Raw genomic sequence first — 17,177 nt, 5'->3', positions numbered from 1 at the left:
TCAATGTCAATGGTAATTTTATTAATGTTTTTTAAAATGTATTCGTAAATTTGATCTGATGATAAAATTATTCTTTTAAATTTAACTTTAATAAAAATCCTCTGTAATAATAATAAAAAGGAAGATAGAAGGATTTTTGTTGCCCCCTCATGTGGATGCTATGTAAAAACATAAAAACATTGAATGATGTTTTACAGGTGTGTACTTTACATTTTTTAAAGTAAATATTCTTTTACATTTCAATTGATTAAATGGATAAATGAGGTTGACCTTTGGTATGCTGGATGGGAATCACACCACATTTTTTAGATTAAAAAAGTATTATTTTGCAAATAAAATCAATCAGTCTTTTTGTTGATAGTCCACCAACAAAGCCATTGCACTTTCAAATAATAATCTTCAAATTTAACATATGCCCGAATAAAAAAGTTTGTTGCATCTGGAATTCTTTAGTTTGGAAAAGTTTGATCAAATCATATATATCTATAAATTAGAATATTTACACGATAAATGTTTATTAATTAATTGAATTATCAATTGTGTTAGAGATTCCTAAATTAAAAAATTCTTATATATATATTTGCATACTTTGGGCAATGAAAACAATATATTAAAATGTAAATTTTAAAAATTAAAAGATCTAAAATTGTAACAAATTAGAATTAAAAAATATAAATTGCAACAAACTATATTATAAAATTGGTTAGGTGGAAACTCAAACTATCAATAGCTTGTTGCTAAAAATTAAAATGCACCTAAATGCAACAAATTGAGAGTTTAAAATTACAAATTTTAAACTTCCCACCCCCAATATAAAATTAAATAAAATTTATGCTTCCTTCATTTTAGAATAAAAATTATTTTTAGATTACAAATCACTGTAATCAAATGATAAAAAAAGCTAAAAGTAGTAAACTATATTATAGTATTGGTTACATTGAAGTAAAATTATTAATAACTATTTGCTAAAATTCAAATTAGATTAGAATGGAACAAATTGAGAATTTAAATTTACAAATTTTAAACTTTCCACTTCAATATAAAATAAAATAAATATTTATGCTCTTAAAAATTATTTTTAAACTATAAATTAGTGTAACCCAATAATTAAAAAGAAGAAGTTAAAAGCGGTAACATGCTATTAACGTAAAAGAAAATACAAAACAAAATCACACAACGAGAAAGAAAGAAAGGAGAGAGAGAGAGAGAGAGAGAAAAAAAAAAAAAAAGAAGACGAAAAATTTCGAGCCCAATTTCCACTTCATGCCCCGCATGGGAGAAGTCCAGGTCCATTGAGAGGCTTCTTAGCTAGACGATCGTCTCCTTTCCAAGGACAAAGAGGCTCTCTGCTGTAGGACAGAAGCTTCGTTTCCATGGCTCAGATTCCGAACCTAGACAATGCACCTCTCAACCTCAGATCCCTAAGGTGCACATCAACTCCAAATTTAATTTTGCATTTAGGCATTGGAATTTATGATAAAGCTTATCATGATTATTATTTATTGTATAGACATAAATGTTATAATGAAATTAAATTTTTGTATTTCAGGGAACATTCTCAGAAGGAGCTCGTAAACATCCTCAAGAATGTGAGTTCAACAGCAAAATGGACAGATCATTTTTTTTAATATTATTTTTATAGTTTAGCTCCTTATTTGTGAAAAATTTCCCTGGAGTAGCTTGTTTGGATGTCCAGGAAATTGACGTATAACTTTTCCGAGAACATACCTCATCAAAAGGCGAAGTAATTAAGCTAGTGGAAATTTTAATTTTGCTTTTATAATTGGAAGAAATATTGGGCTTAAATTTTATATGATGATTGTATTTGTATTGTATTGAATCGATTTTGGTTTGTATATAGATTAGAGGAAAGAAGTGTTTGGTCATTGATCAGAAGCTTAGTGGCTCTCTCTCAGTGATTATCCAGACTTCACTTCTTAAGGTAATTCTATGCTACTTATGTTTCCCTTTTTGCTGCTTTTCTCAATAGAATTTGGATCCTAAAGAAAAGTAGGGAATTTGTTTCCCTTATTTGAAGAATTCAGTAAGAAACTTGCATCTTATTGCATATGAAGTTGTATCTTTGATTTTGAAAATAATATCGGATATAATGATTCTTTTTGTGAAGTTGTGTTCTTCTGAATGAGTTGAGTTAATGATGGAGATTATCTGTGAGAAATTTAGATTGTATCAATGAACTGCTAATTATGAACAGGAGCATGGGGTTGAATTGCGACATCTTTCAGCCGAACCTATTCAAGCCGATTCTACCAAAGTGGTTTATCTTGTCCGGTCTCAGCTTAGTTTGATGAAATATATTAGTTCCCATGTCAATACTGATATATCTAAAGGTCTTCAGAGGGAATATTATGTCTATTTTGTCCCCCGCCGTGCAGTTGGTTGTGAGAAGGTGATGTTTCTTGCTTATCAATCTTCTTTTGTTGCTTAAATTTTCAGTTTAATGGCCTTGACTTATGCATCCGATTAATAAATGCTTTAGAGTAATATTTTGGTTATGCAGATCCTCGAGGAGGAAAACATCCACCGCTTGTTGACTATAGGAGAGTACCCATTGTACATAGTTCCATTGGATGAGGATGTTTTATCATTTGAGCTTGATCTAGCTTACAAAGTATAACAACAATTTCTCCTCTTATTTTGTTGTGAGTTTGTATAATTTAGTGATTTGATTCTCTGTTTAAAATAATTAGTTCATTTATTTTTTTCTTTGCGTGCAGGAATGCCAAGTTGAAGGTGATACAAACTCACTTTGGCATATTGCAAAGGCTATACACAAGCTAGAGGTTGTATACATACTTGCGGTTTTTCTTTGTGTTTTTGGGTGTATTTGATTCAATTGAGACATTATAATGAAGCCTCAAACATATATTTTAAATTAATATAGAGATGAGAAAATAAAATTTCCATGAAAAGCAAAAATTTCTATGATTGCATTTACTTTGTATGTATTTATTCTAATTAGTAATCTTGACAATTAGCTGGAAGTCATGTGTTGGTCAATGTTTTGCAGTTTTCTTTTGGGGTAATACCAAATGTGAGGGCCAAAGGAAAAGCACCAGTACGTGTTGCTGAAATTCTAAACTGAATGCAAGCAGAGGAACCAGTTAACTCACCTGAGGTAGTTATAAGTTACTTCAAGCTCCTATCTGCAACATATTAGCATTATTGATTGTTCTTTATAATAATTATGTTCCATTACCAGCATGCAAATTACCAGATGAGGGAAAACTGTACTTTGCATGGCCACTCATTTATCTCTTGTTTGTGACTTCAGATGGTGGTGCCAGAGATAAATACACTTATCCTTTTAGATAGGGAGGTAAATCTCTCTCTCTCTCTCTCTCTGTGCATGTGTTTGTTGCATATTGTTGCTAGAGGATGTGTGGTATGGATATAATGTTATGCTCTAAAATTGGTTGCTTATGGCAAAATTTGCATTTACTGTTGCACGTTGAGCACATGGAAGATATGATATATATTATTGGGGCACGAAAATAAATTTATGGTTTTAAGGTGTTCAAACATATAAAGTTTCAGTGCTCAAAATCATGGTATATACTGGACTATCATAATGCCTTGTCCTCTTCAACACTTTAGGCATGGAGCTTGTGAAGTTGTCTCTTTCAGACTTGTTAACCTCGGGTTTTTAAGTGTCTAGATAGTTTAGGTGTTACTGTTTATTTTGGTTGGATGACTTTTATTCTAAAGTAGTCTAAGATGGAACTATCGGTGAAGTAATGCTAACTGTAAGTCATTTTTGACAGGTTAAATCTGAGAAAAGAGCATGGTTTTGAAGTTGCAGGGTGTAAAGTGAATTTGGGGTTATTGTATGAGTTGGCTGTACAAAGAATTGATCTTGAGGGCTTTGTAGAAATGTAGAAAGTCGTTGTAGTATTTTTAAGTAGTTTCTAAGTTAGGATATACAGGCTTTGTCAATGAGTGTAGTATTGGCAAAATGCTTGGGAAATATTTGGATATATTGTTGTAATAGGTGCTAAAAGAATTATGGATTCAACTAAACAGAGAAAATCAAGTTTTGTTTTTTTATTTTTTTGGGTGGAGCATGGGGGAGCGGTGGCACTGAACTAGGATTTTGAACAGTAATTTGGTGTTTTAAGTTATTTGGTGTATTAGTTGATTGAGGGTTGCGTTGGTATGTCAAGAGAGAATTCTGATGGTTGATGGTGCTTGAATGAGTTTTGGTTGTGGACTGAAGTTGTTTAGAAAAATAAAAAAAAGGAAGATTCTTGTAAAAAAGCTGACTGTTCTTTTTACAAATATTTCAGCCATTATATTCACTTAGTCTATGAATTTTTATTAGCATATATACACTTAATACACCTCATTCTCAAGAGATGGACTCAAATTTTCGGATGTCCGAATGTGGCTAATCATTGGTCACTAAATTTAAAATGTAATTTACCAATGATATGGATTGATGGTCCTAGTAGTTATAACACGGGCCAGAATGATAGCTAATTTATGAATAGGACTACAAGAATACACTTGAAACCTAAGACATAAGATAAACTCAAAGTGACTATCTACTTATTGCAATAAACAATAAAAAATCAAGATAAGATTTCATGATAAATAGATAGAAGCATACTGAGTATCATATTCAATCATAACTAAGATTTTTCAGCTCTGTATAAGGTCTGAATCGACTACTATCCTAGTTTCTTATCATATAATGCTGGTTGAGAAATCGATGTATAGAAAAGTTAGAAAGTTTAATGATATATATATATATATATATATCTGATTTAGAAGGTTATTACATTTATTAAAATACTGCTCATGGCTTTGTGATGAAGCATGTATCATGAATGCTTGTAGTCTTGCTTAAAACTATCTTTTTCCTGGTTGCAGGTGGACATGGTTACTCCTATGTGTTCTCAATTGACATACGAGGGACTTCTTGACGAGGTAAGCCACTTTACTATTGGAGCTATATTTTATACACCTAAAAGATTTATTGCATGGCATAATACTAAGATTTTCAAATAGTAAGTGTTGGAAAATAGAGCATAGGGGCCAGACTTGACATAACTCTTGTTAAGGTGAATAATACGTATAACTCAATTCATATATAAGTCTAGGTTAAACAATAAATTTGAATGTCTATTTACCTGTCTGTTAACAATAAGTATGGGTATAGCAATTAAAATTTTAGTTGCGCTGGTATCGTAATGAAAGTGTAGTTGTTTTCTAGACTAATACTATAATTATCATGGTAAAAGAAAATACCTAAGTCTTTTTACAATGACTTTGAATCCTGATTCGATTATGTGTGGTCATTAATCAAATGTGGCCCATTAGTACCTAGATGGGAATATTACAGCAATGTCTTATCTCATATACAAGTTTTGCATATATGCCTTGGTGTTTTTAGAAATTGATCTTACCATGAATTCATTTTTTTTTGCAATGTACTCTCATTTGAAATCTTTTTTAACTTTTTATTTTAATTTTATACATTTTCTTATACATAACTGGAATAGACCTTAACCTTCCATCCATACGTTCAACTTATGTGGGAGTTGACTAAAAAAAAACTTATGTGGAAAATTTCAAAGTGTTTACAGACGTGAGGACATTGGTGCAAAATGAAATTGAAGGAGGGATCTTTATTATTTATGGAAAATACAAAGACATGAATGCAGAAATTGTAAGACAGATAAGAGGTCAACGTAATTTTCTGGACCCAGACTGCCTAATAATTTAATTTTCATTCTTTTAACTCATATTTGGCAAAATTTAACTTATTAAATTTATGATGAAATTAAAAGAGGACAGTTATTGGCTTTGGTTAATTTAATCTTTAATAAGTGGTTTGTGTGCAGTTTCTACGCATCAATAATGGGTCTGTGGAACTTGATTCATCTATCATGGGTGTCCAACAAGAGGGGAGAAAAAATCAAAGTTCCGCTTAATTCTAGGTAAAATGTTGTCTATGTTCTATATACTTTATTATTTATTTTTTTTTTTATTTTTTTTTAACACAATACAAGGATGTCGTGCTGCTACTGCTTCACATTTGACATATCGTTGAAGTCTTTTTGGTTATTATTTGTTTTATCTATTTGTTCTTTACTTTTGAGGAGTTTGCATTGCTTTATTTTACTATTTGGCACATAAGTTCTTCATTAAGCTCTAACTCTTCTTAATTTTTTTTTTATTATTAAAAATTGCTCTTTATTGATGTGGTGGTGATCATCACCAGTGGGTCTGACAACTGACATGGCGATTCAATTGGCATAATGCTTTTAGTTTATTTTTTATACATAGATTTTTAGTTTTCAAAGTCAAAAGAGATTTAAAGAAAGCTAATTAATGTTTGCCTTGTTAGCTGCAAGTGGGATCACTGATGAATACCACTGGTTGACAAATAGCGATCACAGATTTTGATTCAATAGCCTTTTCACTACTAATGTAGTGTTTATTGGTTATACCAATTTAATTGGATAGGAGAACAAGGAATCTAGCTAAAGACTTGGATTTATGTAATATTATACTGTTTGGGCAGGTGCAAGCAGCTATAATGTAGTGGCTACTGGTTATACCAATTTAATTGGATAGGAGGACAAGGAATCTAACTAAAGACTTGGATTTTATATAATATTATACTGCTCGAGTATACACACGCAGCAAATCAGTTGTCATTTCACTTTTGCATCAGAATATTAGACTTCTTTGAAAACCTAGAAGTTTCTACTTTATGTTCAGGTGCACTCTAACCATTCAATAAATTCAATCTCAATATACTGAAGTTAATACAATAAGTTGTACTCCTAACTAATTGAGATCAGTAAAGTTTATGATTTCTATGTGTCTAATAGTATTATTTTCCAATGACATGATGGGTTGATTTGAAACCAATGTTTTATTCTTGAGGCTTGTTTCTTGAATATAGGAATCTTTCTTTGCAAGTGGACTTTAAGAAGAAGTATTCTGAACTGAGACCATGGAATAAAATCTACATTTTTTGCATGTTTAGGTTCTTTGAGTGTAATTTAAAACTGCAGCTTAATTTCATTATGAGGTATTGATTGCAGTGCAGTAAATTTTGTCTTGTTTAAGTTTTGTTTGTCTAGATAAGTAAATATGTTTACTCATGTTAATTGTAAATCTTGTTACTGAAGTTTTTTAGCATTTCTATTCGATATCTTGGTTAGTTGCAGAAAGCTGTTAGTCAATGGCCACACACAAGTTTTGGTTTTCAGACATTAATTATACCTAATAGTGGTTTATCTTTGGCTTAATGGAATGGTGTGTAGCCCTTAAATGTACAATCTAATTTTTGTGATTTTCTTTACATATGAGTCTGGAATGGTGTGTAGGCATCAATGTACAATCTAAATTTTATGGTTATCTTTTACATATGGGTCTGGAATTCATGGTAAGTAAATAAATAAGTTAAAAATCTCTTAATAGATTTATCATTTTCTATATTGCTTTGTTAGATAGTTGTCATTTTTAGTATTCGATTTTTTATGCTTTTTGGTTAACCTTCTGAACATTAGTTGCAAAGAAAAACATAAGACCTTCTTCCATTTATATTCAACTTTAGATCTAGTAAAGTTTTTTTGTTATTTGAGGGAGGCAAACCTGTTTTGTTGCCTTAAATGTAAGAACAAGTTTCAGGAAAATGAAAACTGAAAGAACAATGCATACCATAATCATTACTCTCTTTAGGGAAATAGAAGTTTTCTTGTATGCCTGATTGGATTTTGGATTCATATTGATTTGTCATATTCTTTACGATATCTGTTTTCCATTTCATGTTTACGATATTAGTGACAAGCTGTTTAAGGAGATTCGAGATCTCAACTTTGAAGTCGTTGTCCAGGTTGATCCATTTACCATTTATACTTTCATCTCCATTGTTCTTAAGATTTTCTCTCTTTTTCATTTTTGTTTTCAATTTATTAGTTGCCATATGCAGTATGATTGCAGATTCTTTGACAAAAAGCAACATCCATGAAGCAGGACTTCACAGATATGACAACAACTGTCAGTGAATGTTTCAACACCTAAATAGTGATTTCTTTTGCACACATGTTGTGGTCTCTGCCACATTATTATCTATCGTGAAACTAATGTATAGCTGTTGTTCATTAGTTCTAATATAGTGCTATTTGAACGCATACAGACCCAGACAGTTTCGGAATTGAAGGACTTTGTAAAAAAGCTGAATTCATTGCCAGAAATGACTGCATGTGTTTTCTGATGTGATTTTTTGTGATTTTACAACATGAGTTGCCTGAGTTTTGAGTTTCTAATTTGCTGCAAAATTGTTTCTTTAGAGGCATATAAATCTTGCCCAGCATTTGTCAACTTTTACATCAAAGCCATCATTTCTTGCACAACTGGACATGGAACACACTATTGTTGAGGCTCAGAGTTATGACATGTAAGAAAATTTACACTGCTAGTGGAAACTTACTTGTGGGACTGGATTATTATTTTACAACCATGAAACTAATGAAGTCAATGAATGCAGATGCTTTGAGTACATTGAAGAAATGATCCATAAGCAGGAACCACTGATAAATGTCCTACGTCTTCTCATCTTATTTTCTATCACTAATTCAGGGTTGCCTAAGAAGAATTTTGACTATTTGAGGCAAGAATGAAATTCCTTATTCATGTTTTTAGTTAGTTTGTTCAGTCCATCATGTAGTTGCATTTTATTACAATTTTGCACGTCAAATCTTATAAATAATTATAATGTCTGTATTCTTTGTTTTAGGAGAGAACTACTCCACAGTTATGGATTTGAACATATGGGTACTTTGAATAACCTAGAAAAAGCTGGATTGCTGAAAAAACAGGTTCATTGTTTTACCTCCATTGCATATTTGATAACAACCGTTTTTTTTTTTTTTTTTTTTTTTTTTTTTTTCTTTTTTTCAATGTATATGATGATTCATTGTGCATCATCTGAACCATGCAGGAGACCAAAAGCAACTGGCTGACTGTCAAACGTGCTCTGCAACTTGTAGTTGAAGACACTGACACAGTAAAGTATTTCTTCTTGACCATTTGCACTGTCTGCTTCTAATGCAAAGTTTTCGATTATTATTATGATATTTCTTTTGGATAATAAACAAAGTTTGTTGGTGCATCTTTCGCATACCAACAGTTTCGATGATGTGGAATTTTTGCACATCCATATGATATTGGTTTAGTATTTTAGTATTTTTTTTGCTGTAAGTCCAATAATTTCTTCCTATATCAATTTAAGTATCAACAAGAAATTCATGCGACTCTAAATGATGATCTGTTTACATTTTTGATGTAGGACGGGTGGGAAGGGAAAGAAAACTGGAAATTAAAAGATAGGTTCTAGCATCACACCAGAACAATTTTAGGAATCACTCCTAAACCCTAGGCATTACACCTAGTTTGTTTTGCATCACACAAAACTAGAGAAATAATTTTCAGAAAAATACTTGTGTTATTAATCAACTTCTCCAAAAGAGTTACAAAAACCCCTATTTATAATAAACCACCTAATGACATTAGGAAACTAAAATAATAAGAAACGTAATTAAATAAAGAAACCGAATAATAAACCTTCCTAAAAACTTAAGGAAACTAAAATAATAATAAGAATTCTAACAAACATAATAATATTAAAATACTAAAAATCATAAAACCCTAATAATTATAATCCTATATAGTCTCCATCGTTCTCCATCATTCTTCCCCTCTTAGAGAACGAGACTCCGGTGAGTTTAAACCTGAAATCATTAAGCAATAAGCGAAACTTCAAGAATGATAACAGCATAAGCTCAAACTTGATGAAGAGAACTACATGGCTAGCAAATTTAGGGACATTCAAGGTCAACAAAAGCCCTTCATTCAATTGATTTGGATCCAACTTGACACATTTAGGTTGTGTAGGTAGTGGTCTAAGTAAGGTGGCAGGTTGTGTAGGTAAGAGTTCACGTAAGGTGACAAGTTGTAGATAAGGGTTCTAGTAAGGTGACAGGTTGTGTAGGCGAGGTTTTGGGTAAGGATTTGGATAAGATGGCGGGTTGTGTAGGTAAAAGTTCAGGTAGGAATTTGGGTTGTGTAGGTAAGGATTCAAGTAGGGATTCGGGTAAGGTGGCAGATGATGTAGACAAGGGTTCAGGTAGGGATTCGGGTAAGGTGGCAGATGGTGTGGATGAAAGTAAAGGTTCAAGTAAGGGTTTGGGTTTAAAATCAATAGGATGTCCTTCTTGAGTAAGTGTACCCCCAATTTCCTCATTTCATGCTTCACATGCCACTTCAAAATCCTTTTGTAAAATCTGATAGTTGAAGAACTTGAGCCTTAATCAACTTTTTCTCACTTTTCTCCTCAAATTCTTTATTCGAAAGAATGTCCTGCGACTTTTGTGAGTTGTTTGAGACATAACTTTGCTTTTCCACCTTATATTTATCCATCTTAGCTATTGTCATAGGTTTCAACACTACTTCTCTATTAGTGAACATAAAAGAGTAAGTGTTCTCTTTCTCACAACAAAAGACATCTCTATCATAAAGCCAAGGACGAGCAAGAAGAATATGTGTTACTTTCATTGGAATCACATCACACCAAATAGAATCATTATAAACTCCACATGAAAAAGAAGTAAGGCAGCGTTGAGTTACAGGAATTTAAGTACTATCAATCTATGCTACCTTGTATGGATGTGGATGTGGTTCAATAGGAAGTTTTAATCACTTGACGATAGATGCCGAAACAACATTCATACTACTATCACCATCAGTGATAAGCTTTTGTGCTTGATTGCACAACGAACCAACATTTGAAAAATAGATGTGCATTTCCAATCTTCCTTCTCATCTTTCGGAATTGAAAGAATATGTCTAACAATAGCGATTAATGAAGCATCTATTTCATCTTCTTCCAAATCATCTGGATTATAGATACCATCGTCGAAGTTTTTTTCATCCTCTTCCTTTTGTTGATCTGATTTTTCTTCATGTTTTCTACCAAGATGTAAATTTTTCTTGGAACAATTGTATGCCATATGACCAGGTTGTCCATACTTGAAACATTTGTTGCCCTTTTCTCTAAAATCAGCAGCATCAAAAGTAGATTCCTTGGACTTTGTGGACTGATTAGATGGTTGATTTGCTGTAGTTCCAATTCTTTGATTCAATGTTGCATCAGGTCTCTTGAAACTTCCAAGATACTCCTCCAAATCCAAAGAAACTTGGAAAGCTTGCTGCAAACTATAGATTGGTTGTCGCAACAGCTCCCTTCTAATGTCAGGCCTCAAACCAGATTTAAACCTTGCTAGTGTTTGCCTTGGATCTTCAAGTATTTGACTTCGAGTCTTCAATTCAGCAAACTTTTGCATATATTCAGCAATTGACATATTAATTTGCTTCAAAGTGATTGCTTACTCACATAATTTGTCATAATAATTGGTAGGCATGTATTTTTCCCTAAGCTTAGCTTTCATCTCTTGCCAAGTACCAATGGATGGTAGTTCCATTCTCTCCAAGTCTCCTTCAACACCCATCCACCAAATCTTAGCAAGACCTACTAGTTTCATCCTAGCAAATCTTACTCTCCGATCATCATCCATATCATACCAATCAAAATATTCTTCAATGGAAGAAAGCCAATCAGCAAACTCGGTTGGATATACCTTTCCTTCGAAATCTGGTACTTCAATCTTTACGCTCTTTGTAATGTCCTGAAAAGTATTGTGACATTCTTGTGTCGATTGAAACATATTTTTCACCCAATTAGATGCTTGCTAGGCTGTAGGATAGGGTATTGGAGCGGTTGTCTTTGCTGGTTGCTTTTCTTGATCTTTATCATCATTGGCTTCAAGAACCTCATCTTGTTCATTGTTAATTGAGGAACTATTAGGCTGAAATATTTGTGCTTCAATATTGCTAACCCGTGTTTCAATATTACTATCCTGAACAGTAAGAGACTACTTGTTCTATCATACAAATATATAGTTCTTCAAATTGATTGTCAGTTATTCTGCCTCAAACTCTTTCCAGATCGAGTAGTCATGATTCTTTAAGCCAATAGAAAGAATCTGATCACTGGATACTGTTCACGTAGTACTGTTTATGGGGTTACTGTTCATGCGCATAACTATTCACAGAGACAGTTGGATCCTCGCTCTTTTACCAAACTGATGTAGGATGGGTGGGAAGAGAAAGAAAACTGGAAATTGAAAGATAGGATCTTGCATCACATTAGAACAATTTTAGGAATCATTAAACCCTTAGGCATCACATCTAGTTTGTTTTGCATCACACAAAACTAGAAAAATAACTTTCAGAAAAATATTTATATTATTAATCAACTTTTCCAAAAGAATTACAAAAACTCCTATTTATAATAAAACCATCTAATAACATTAGGAAACTAAAATAATAAGAAACCTAGTTAAATAAGGAAACCGAATAATAAACCTTTCTAAAAACTTAAAGAAACTAAAATAATAATAAGAATTCTAATAAAAATAATAATATTAAAATACTAAAAACCATAAAACCCTAATAATTATAATCCTATATAGTCTCCATCGTTCTCCATCAATTTTCCTGCTTATAAAAGTATTGTATTTCCCAGACTCATTATTATATTTCAGTGACATTATTAAGATTATATTAGGTGTTTTTTTTTTTTTTTTTTTTGTTTTGTTTTGGGTTATAGATTACTTATCTCCTATTTTTATGCGCTTTCAATTTTTGTTATACACCTAATACAGCTATATATGGTTGCCAAGATACCTGCACTATTGACCATTGAAATTATTTAGACACCCTAAACATTTATATACTTTGTTCCTTGTTAGTTATGTGCTGGGACTGACATCTTCAGAAAATGATGCACTTCATACCAGCATGCTTCGGTGTATGCTGTCATACCTTAATTATAATACTCCTAAAGCTGGATATGGTTTTCCACATGGCTCAATGTTCACTCTGTAACTTTGTTGTTTTTGTAAGGGTGCATTCCTCATATTTTTACCTCTCATCTGTTTATTTCTTCTCTTGCTCGTCTCTTTTTCTTTTAATGAAGCTAACGAAGTTTGATAATGATGTCTGTTGTCTTTTCTTTCAAGAAGCAATCTGAGCGTGTCATGATAGCAATTCATGAAGTTTTTAGGAACCAAGAAATTATTACAATTTTGTTTCTAGCTTGTTTCATTTATTTATATATCCATATTAGTTCTCTGTCACTAAATTCTGGAATAATTTGTTAATATTACAGCCCTAATGATATTTCATACGTCTTTTCTGGATATGCACCTCTTAGTATTCGCCTTGTTCAACATGCTATTCGATCTGGATGGTGAGCATAATTACCTTTCTTTTCCATCTAAATACATACTCATTCTTATGGAGCAAGCTGGTTTTTGTCCTTGATCTCTTTTAATAAAATGTTGTTTATCTTGTTTATCTCTTCGTTATCTTTACCCCCTGGGAATTTGAAGCATCATAAGAGATGAAAACTAAATTTTTAATTTCTTTTTGCATCTACTTGTTAGTATTTTTATGAAATTACATTTTCCTAAGATATTACATTAGGTTCCAGGCTGGAGCCTTGCATTATAGGATAAAGGCCTGTTATAAATTAGTCAATCTGGTTGTGGGCTTTTAGCTCTATAATCTATATATTTGAGAAGTTCTTTAGGTGAAATTCTTTCTGATAACAAAATTAAGGTTTCTTGCAGTTCAGGTAGGTTTGCAATTGCATTGTTTGCTAGGTACCTTCTTCTACTTAATATCTCAATTTCAGTGTATGTTTAGTTTGTGTCTTGTCGTAGTCTTCGGGGTTGAGTTGGGGCTTGAGTTTAGAGATGGCTCGTTCGGACACCATTCCTATTCCTTTGCACATGATAAAATTTAATTTATTGTTAAAAAGGTTGATCTTAATTTAGTTCATAAATTTAGGTAAATCCAAGTGAAAATGCATGTTTGAAATGTAAACCTAAAAGTCTCAAATCATATTTTATGGTTAAACTAAATTTGATAAAAATATATATATATATATATAGAGATGATTTCACAATAGCCTTGTGGTTTGAAACTGTTGCAAATTTATGATTGTACTACCATTTTTATTTTCTAGAAACTTTCCTTGTCGTTTGAATCTTTAGTATGCTTACAATTGCATTTTCAATTATTATTATTATTATTATTTTTTTCCAATAAGTTCTCTTTCAATTTGTAAGCAATTGCATTTTCAATTATTATTATTATTATTATTATTTTTCCAATAAGTTCTCTTTCAATTTCATTTCCTTTGCAGAATCTTCCCTTTTTTTTTTTTGGGGTGTAAATTATAAAATAGAAGTAAAATTTATTAACGAAAAGATGAATAATCCGAGAAATATATAACTTTAATTTAATTTAATATAAAATAATTAGATTTAGAAACATTTTTAAATACAAATACAATAAATATGATTACAAATTCTAAATATTTTATTTTATTCTTTGTTACATAGGTTGTTGGATCTTTCTATACATTAATTTGGAGTTTATTTTATATTTTATGTTATAAAAGGAAGAAATTGGAAAGAAAATGAAAGTCAATGGAAGTTTTGAAAAAATATATATATATATATATATATATATATATATATATATATAATGATAAGTATGTGAAAGTTTCAAACTACAAGGGGAATTTATAAAAAAGTGGGAATACAATGGTACAAAAATCTTAAACCACAAGGGAAGGTTATGAAATTATCCCAAATATGCATTATCAAGATGGAGGTAAAAAGTTTTGAAAAAGGGTGCAAATGAAAATTTTAAGAGCAGTCCTGTAACTTATTTTGGTCTGAGTTAAATAGTGTGTCTCATGATTTCTTTTAAGCTGAGAACTTTATATGCGACTGCTAAGATTTGGGGTTTTGTTTTTCGTTTCTTTTTTTTTTTTTTTTTTTTTTGTTTTGTTTTTTTTTGTTTTTTTGTTTTTTTTTTTTGTTTTTTTTAATTTTTAATTTCATGCACCCTTTATTTTAGGTCCAGCCTTTCCAAACACTTTTTACCTTTGATTATAAGGTACTGAGCGGCTTTGAAACTGGTTAAACTTATAACCAAAGCATCACATTCTAAGTAGAAAATATAAAATTTTAAGCATTATATAGAGTCCATAACTCACCATTTTTCCAGACCCACCTTTTTGGTTTATCTGAGTAATTTAACGACTTTCAAATCTATTTGTTCATAAAGCATTGACTAGCACGTTCAAGGAAAAAAACAAAAAAAAAAAAACCAAAATATTGACTGGACTTTATGGTTGTAACATCTATGGATTTGGTAACAACTTTGTCCCTCTTTATCATGAAAATTGATCCTTCAGGCGTCCTATTGAAGAAATTTTGAAGCTTTTGCCTGGACCTCATTCAGACCTAAAGCGAGTCAGTACATTTCTCTTGGAGTTATTTCTTTACCTTCCTCTTTTTTTTTTTTTTTTTTTTTTTGTAATTCTCTTTTATTCTCTTAAGATTCATAGTTGTTAGTTGCCCTTGTACTTCTGGATGATTCTATGGTAATTTTATAGCCTTTCTCACGTCTATATGTTGAACTATTTTATAGGGAAGGTTCTCAAGTAGTCCATCATTTGATACCTTGCTGGGATCTTCAGCCAGCATAGACAAGTATGTCTCAACCTATTTTAGAGAATTCTGCTACAAGTATTATATTCTCTTGATATATTATGGTACTGTTCTGTTGGAATATTTTCTCAGTAAATCAGTTCAAGTGGACAAGAATTGAAGTTTCATTCATTCTTTATATTGTTCCATCTAAATTTTTATTGAATTGAAACTTCTGTAACTACCACAGTTTCTACTGATGTTTGCATTGCTCTTTATACGTTTTACCATAAAATTGAATTTAGTTGTGTTGATATGGTTTCAATTTGTTAACACTTGTTTAAATTATCTCAGGGTAGCGGATGGAAGGCGCTCCCTAGTACTTGTTGTCTTCATTGGAGGTGTAACATTTACAGAGATTTCTGCTCTTTGATATCTTTGTGCTCAGGTATATTTATTGTTTTGTATGTATGGAGTCTATGAGATTAGACAACTATTCTCTGCTTAGTTTTGAGAAGACGCTTAAATTCCCTTTTTTATTGTCTGAAGTATTACTGCATTCATGGCCCAATACATTGTTTAGAATCATCCATTTCAAAAGAAAGGATAGGGTAAGGGTTTATTTGAAAGCCTTGTAAAATAGCTATGCAATAAAATGAATTAAAGTTGTAACCTGTTTTGCTGACACCATTGGTCAATTATTTTGACATACATTGGCATGGTTAAGACATTTCGACTCATTTGCATTAGTCCATGTCAAGTTTAAAACGTTAAAGATTTTTGCTTCGGTTCCTGTAAACTATAACTTATCATCTTCATCTTTACTGCCACACAATTGTATGATTGTTGTGTAGATCTCATTTTTAAATTCCAGCCAGAAAAGGTACTACAAACTGAATTACTAGCTCAACATTGCACTCATTTTACTTGTTGAATAGGATAACCATGCTCTTGAAAGTGTTTATCTTTTCTAACTGTTACCAATTACAATTACATTTGCCATTATCTCGTTGGTAAATGATAGTTAACATAATTTGGCTTGCAGGAAGGGATGGCATATGATTTAATTGTTGGGACAATAAAAATTGTCAGCGGTCATACATTGACTGAATCATTTGTGGAGAAGTTTGGTTGACTTGTAATAGATTTCATATCTATTTTGCTTCATATTTTTATTTTTATCCTTTGCTTCAGCTGGTAGGAGTAGAAAAATGAAGCATGTAGCAGACTTGTGGCTCATGCTTGATTCTACATCTTGATGCTGTCTTGGTTTGCTTATAGAGACCGCCCTGTTGTAGCGATTGCTGTATGTTTTGTTTTTGTTAGTCTAATGGGGGAACAAATCTTAACCTTTAGCGCGGTTGAAGGAGATTGGTTTAGTTGAAAATTGACGTTTGTATTGTGAATTTGGAATTCTATTGCCAATGACATGGGATTCTATGAAGTAGATTAGGTGATTGTCTTTTTGGCAAATGCTCGGGTTTTTGTTGTTTTCAATCTTAGATAAAAAATAATACATATTAAAACTTTGATCTTAATTGAAGACTTAACAATATATATATATATATATAT

At 31.5% G+C, this 17,177-nt stretch overlaps 1 protein-coding gene across 1 annotated transcript; it reads left to right on the top strand.

Moving 5' to 3' along the window:
* The first annotated feature begins 1,163 nt into the window (after positions 1 to 1,163).
* On the top strand, positions 1,164 to 17,143 carry LOC107413832 (vacuolar protein-sorting-associated protein 33 homolog). Its single transcript, XM_016021882.4, is given in 23 exon segments — positions 1,164 to 1,426; positions 1,550 to 1,589; positions 1,862 to 1,942; positions 2,216 to 2,410; positions 2,522 to 2,632; positions 2,739 to 2,804; positions 3,032 to 3,139; positions 3,296 to 3,340; positions 4,894 to 4,950; positions 5,868 to 5,936; positions 5,938 to 5,963; positions 7,822 to 7,873; positions 7,981 to 8,037; positions 8,177 to 8,239; positions 8,331 to 8,437; positions 8,528 to 8,650; positions 8,777 to 8,858; positions 8,981 to 9,051; positions 13,268 to 13,348; positions 15,371 to 15,428; positions 15,607 to 15,668; positions 15,960 to 16,053; positions 16,651 to 17,143. Coding segments are annotated over 23 exon segments (1,791 nt in total). The 5' UTR covers positions 1,164 to 1,373; the 3' UTR covers positions 16,741 to 17,143.
* Positions 17,144 to 17,177: the final 34 nt, after the last annotated feature.

Source organism: Ziziphus jujuba, chromosome 8 (assembly GCF_031755915.1).
Source record: "Ziziphus jujuba cultivar Dongzao chromosome 8, ASM3175591v1".
Classification (NCBI taxonomy): Eukaryota; Viridiplantae; Streptophyta; class Magnoliopsida; order Rosales; family Rhamnaceae; genus Ziziphus; species Ziziphus jujuba.
The sequence above is the reverse complement of the archived record's forward strand: the minus strand, read 5'-3'. Positions and strand labels throughout refer to the sequence as shown.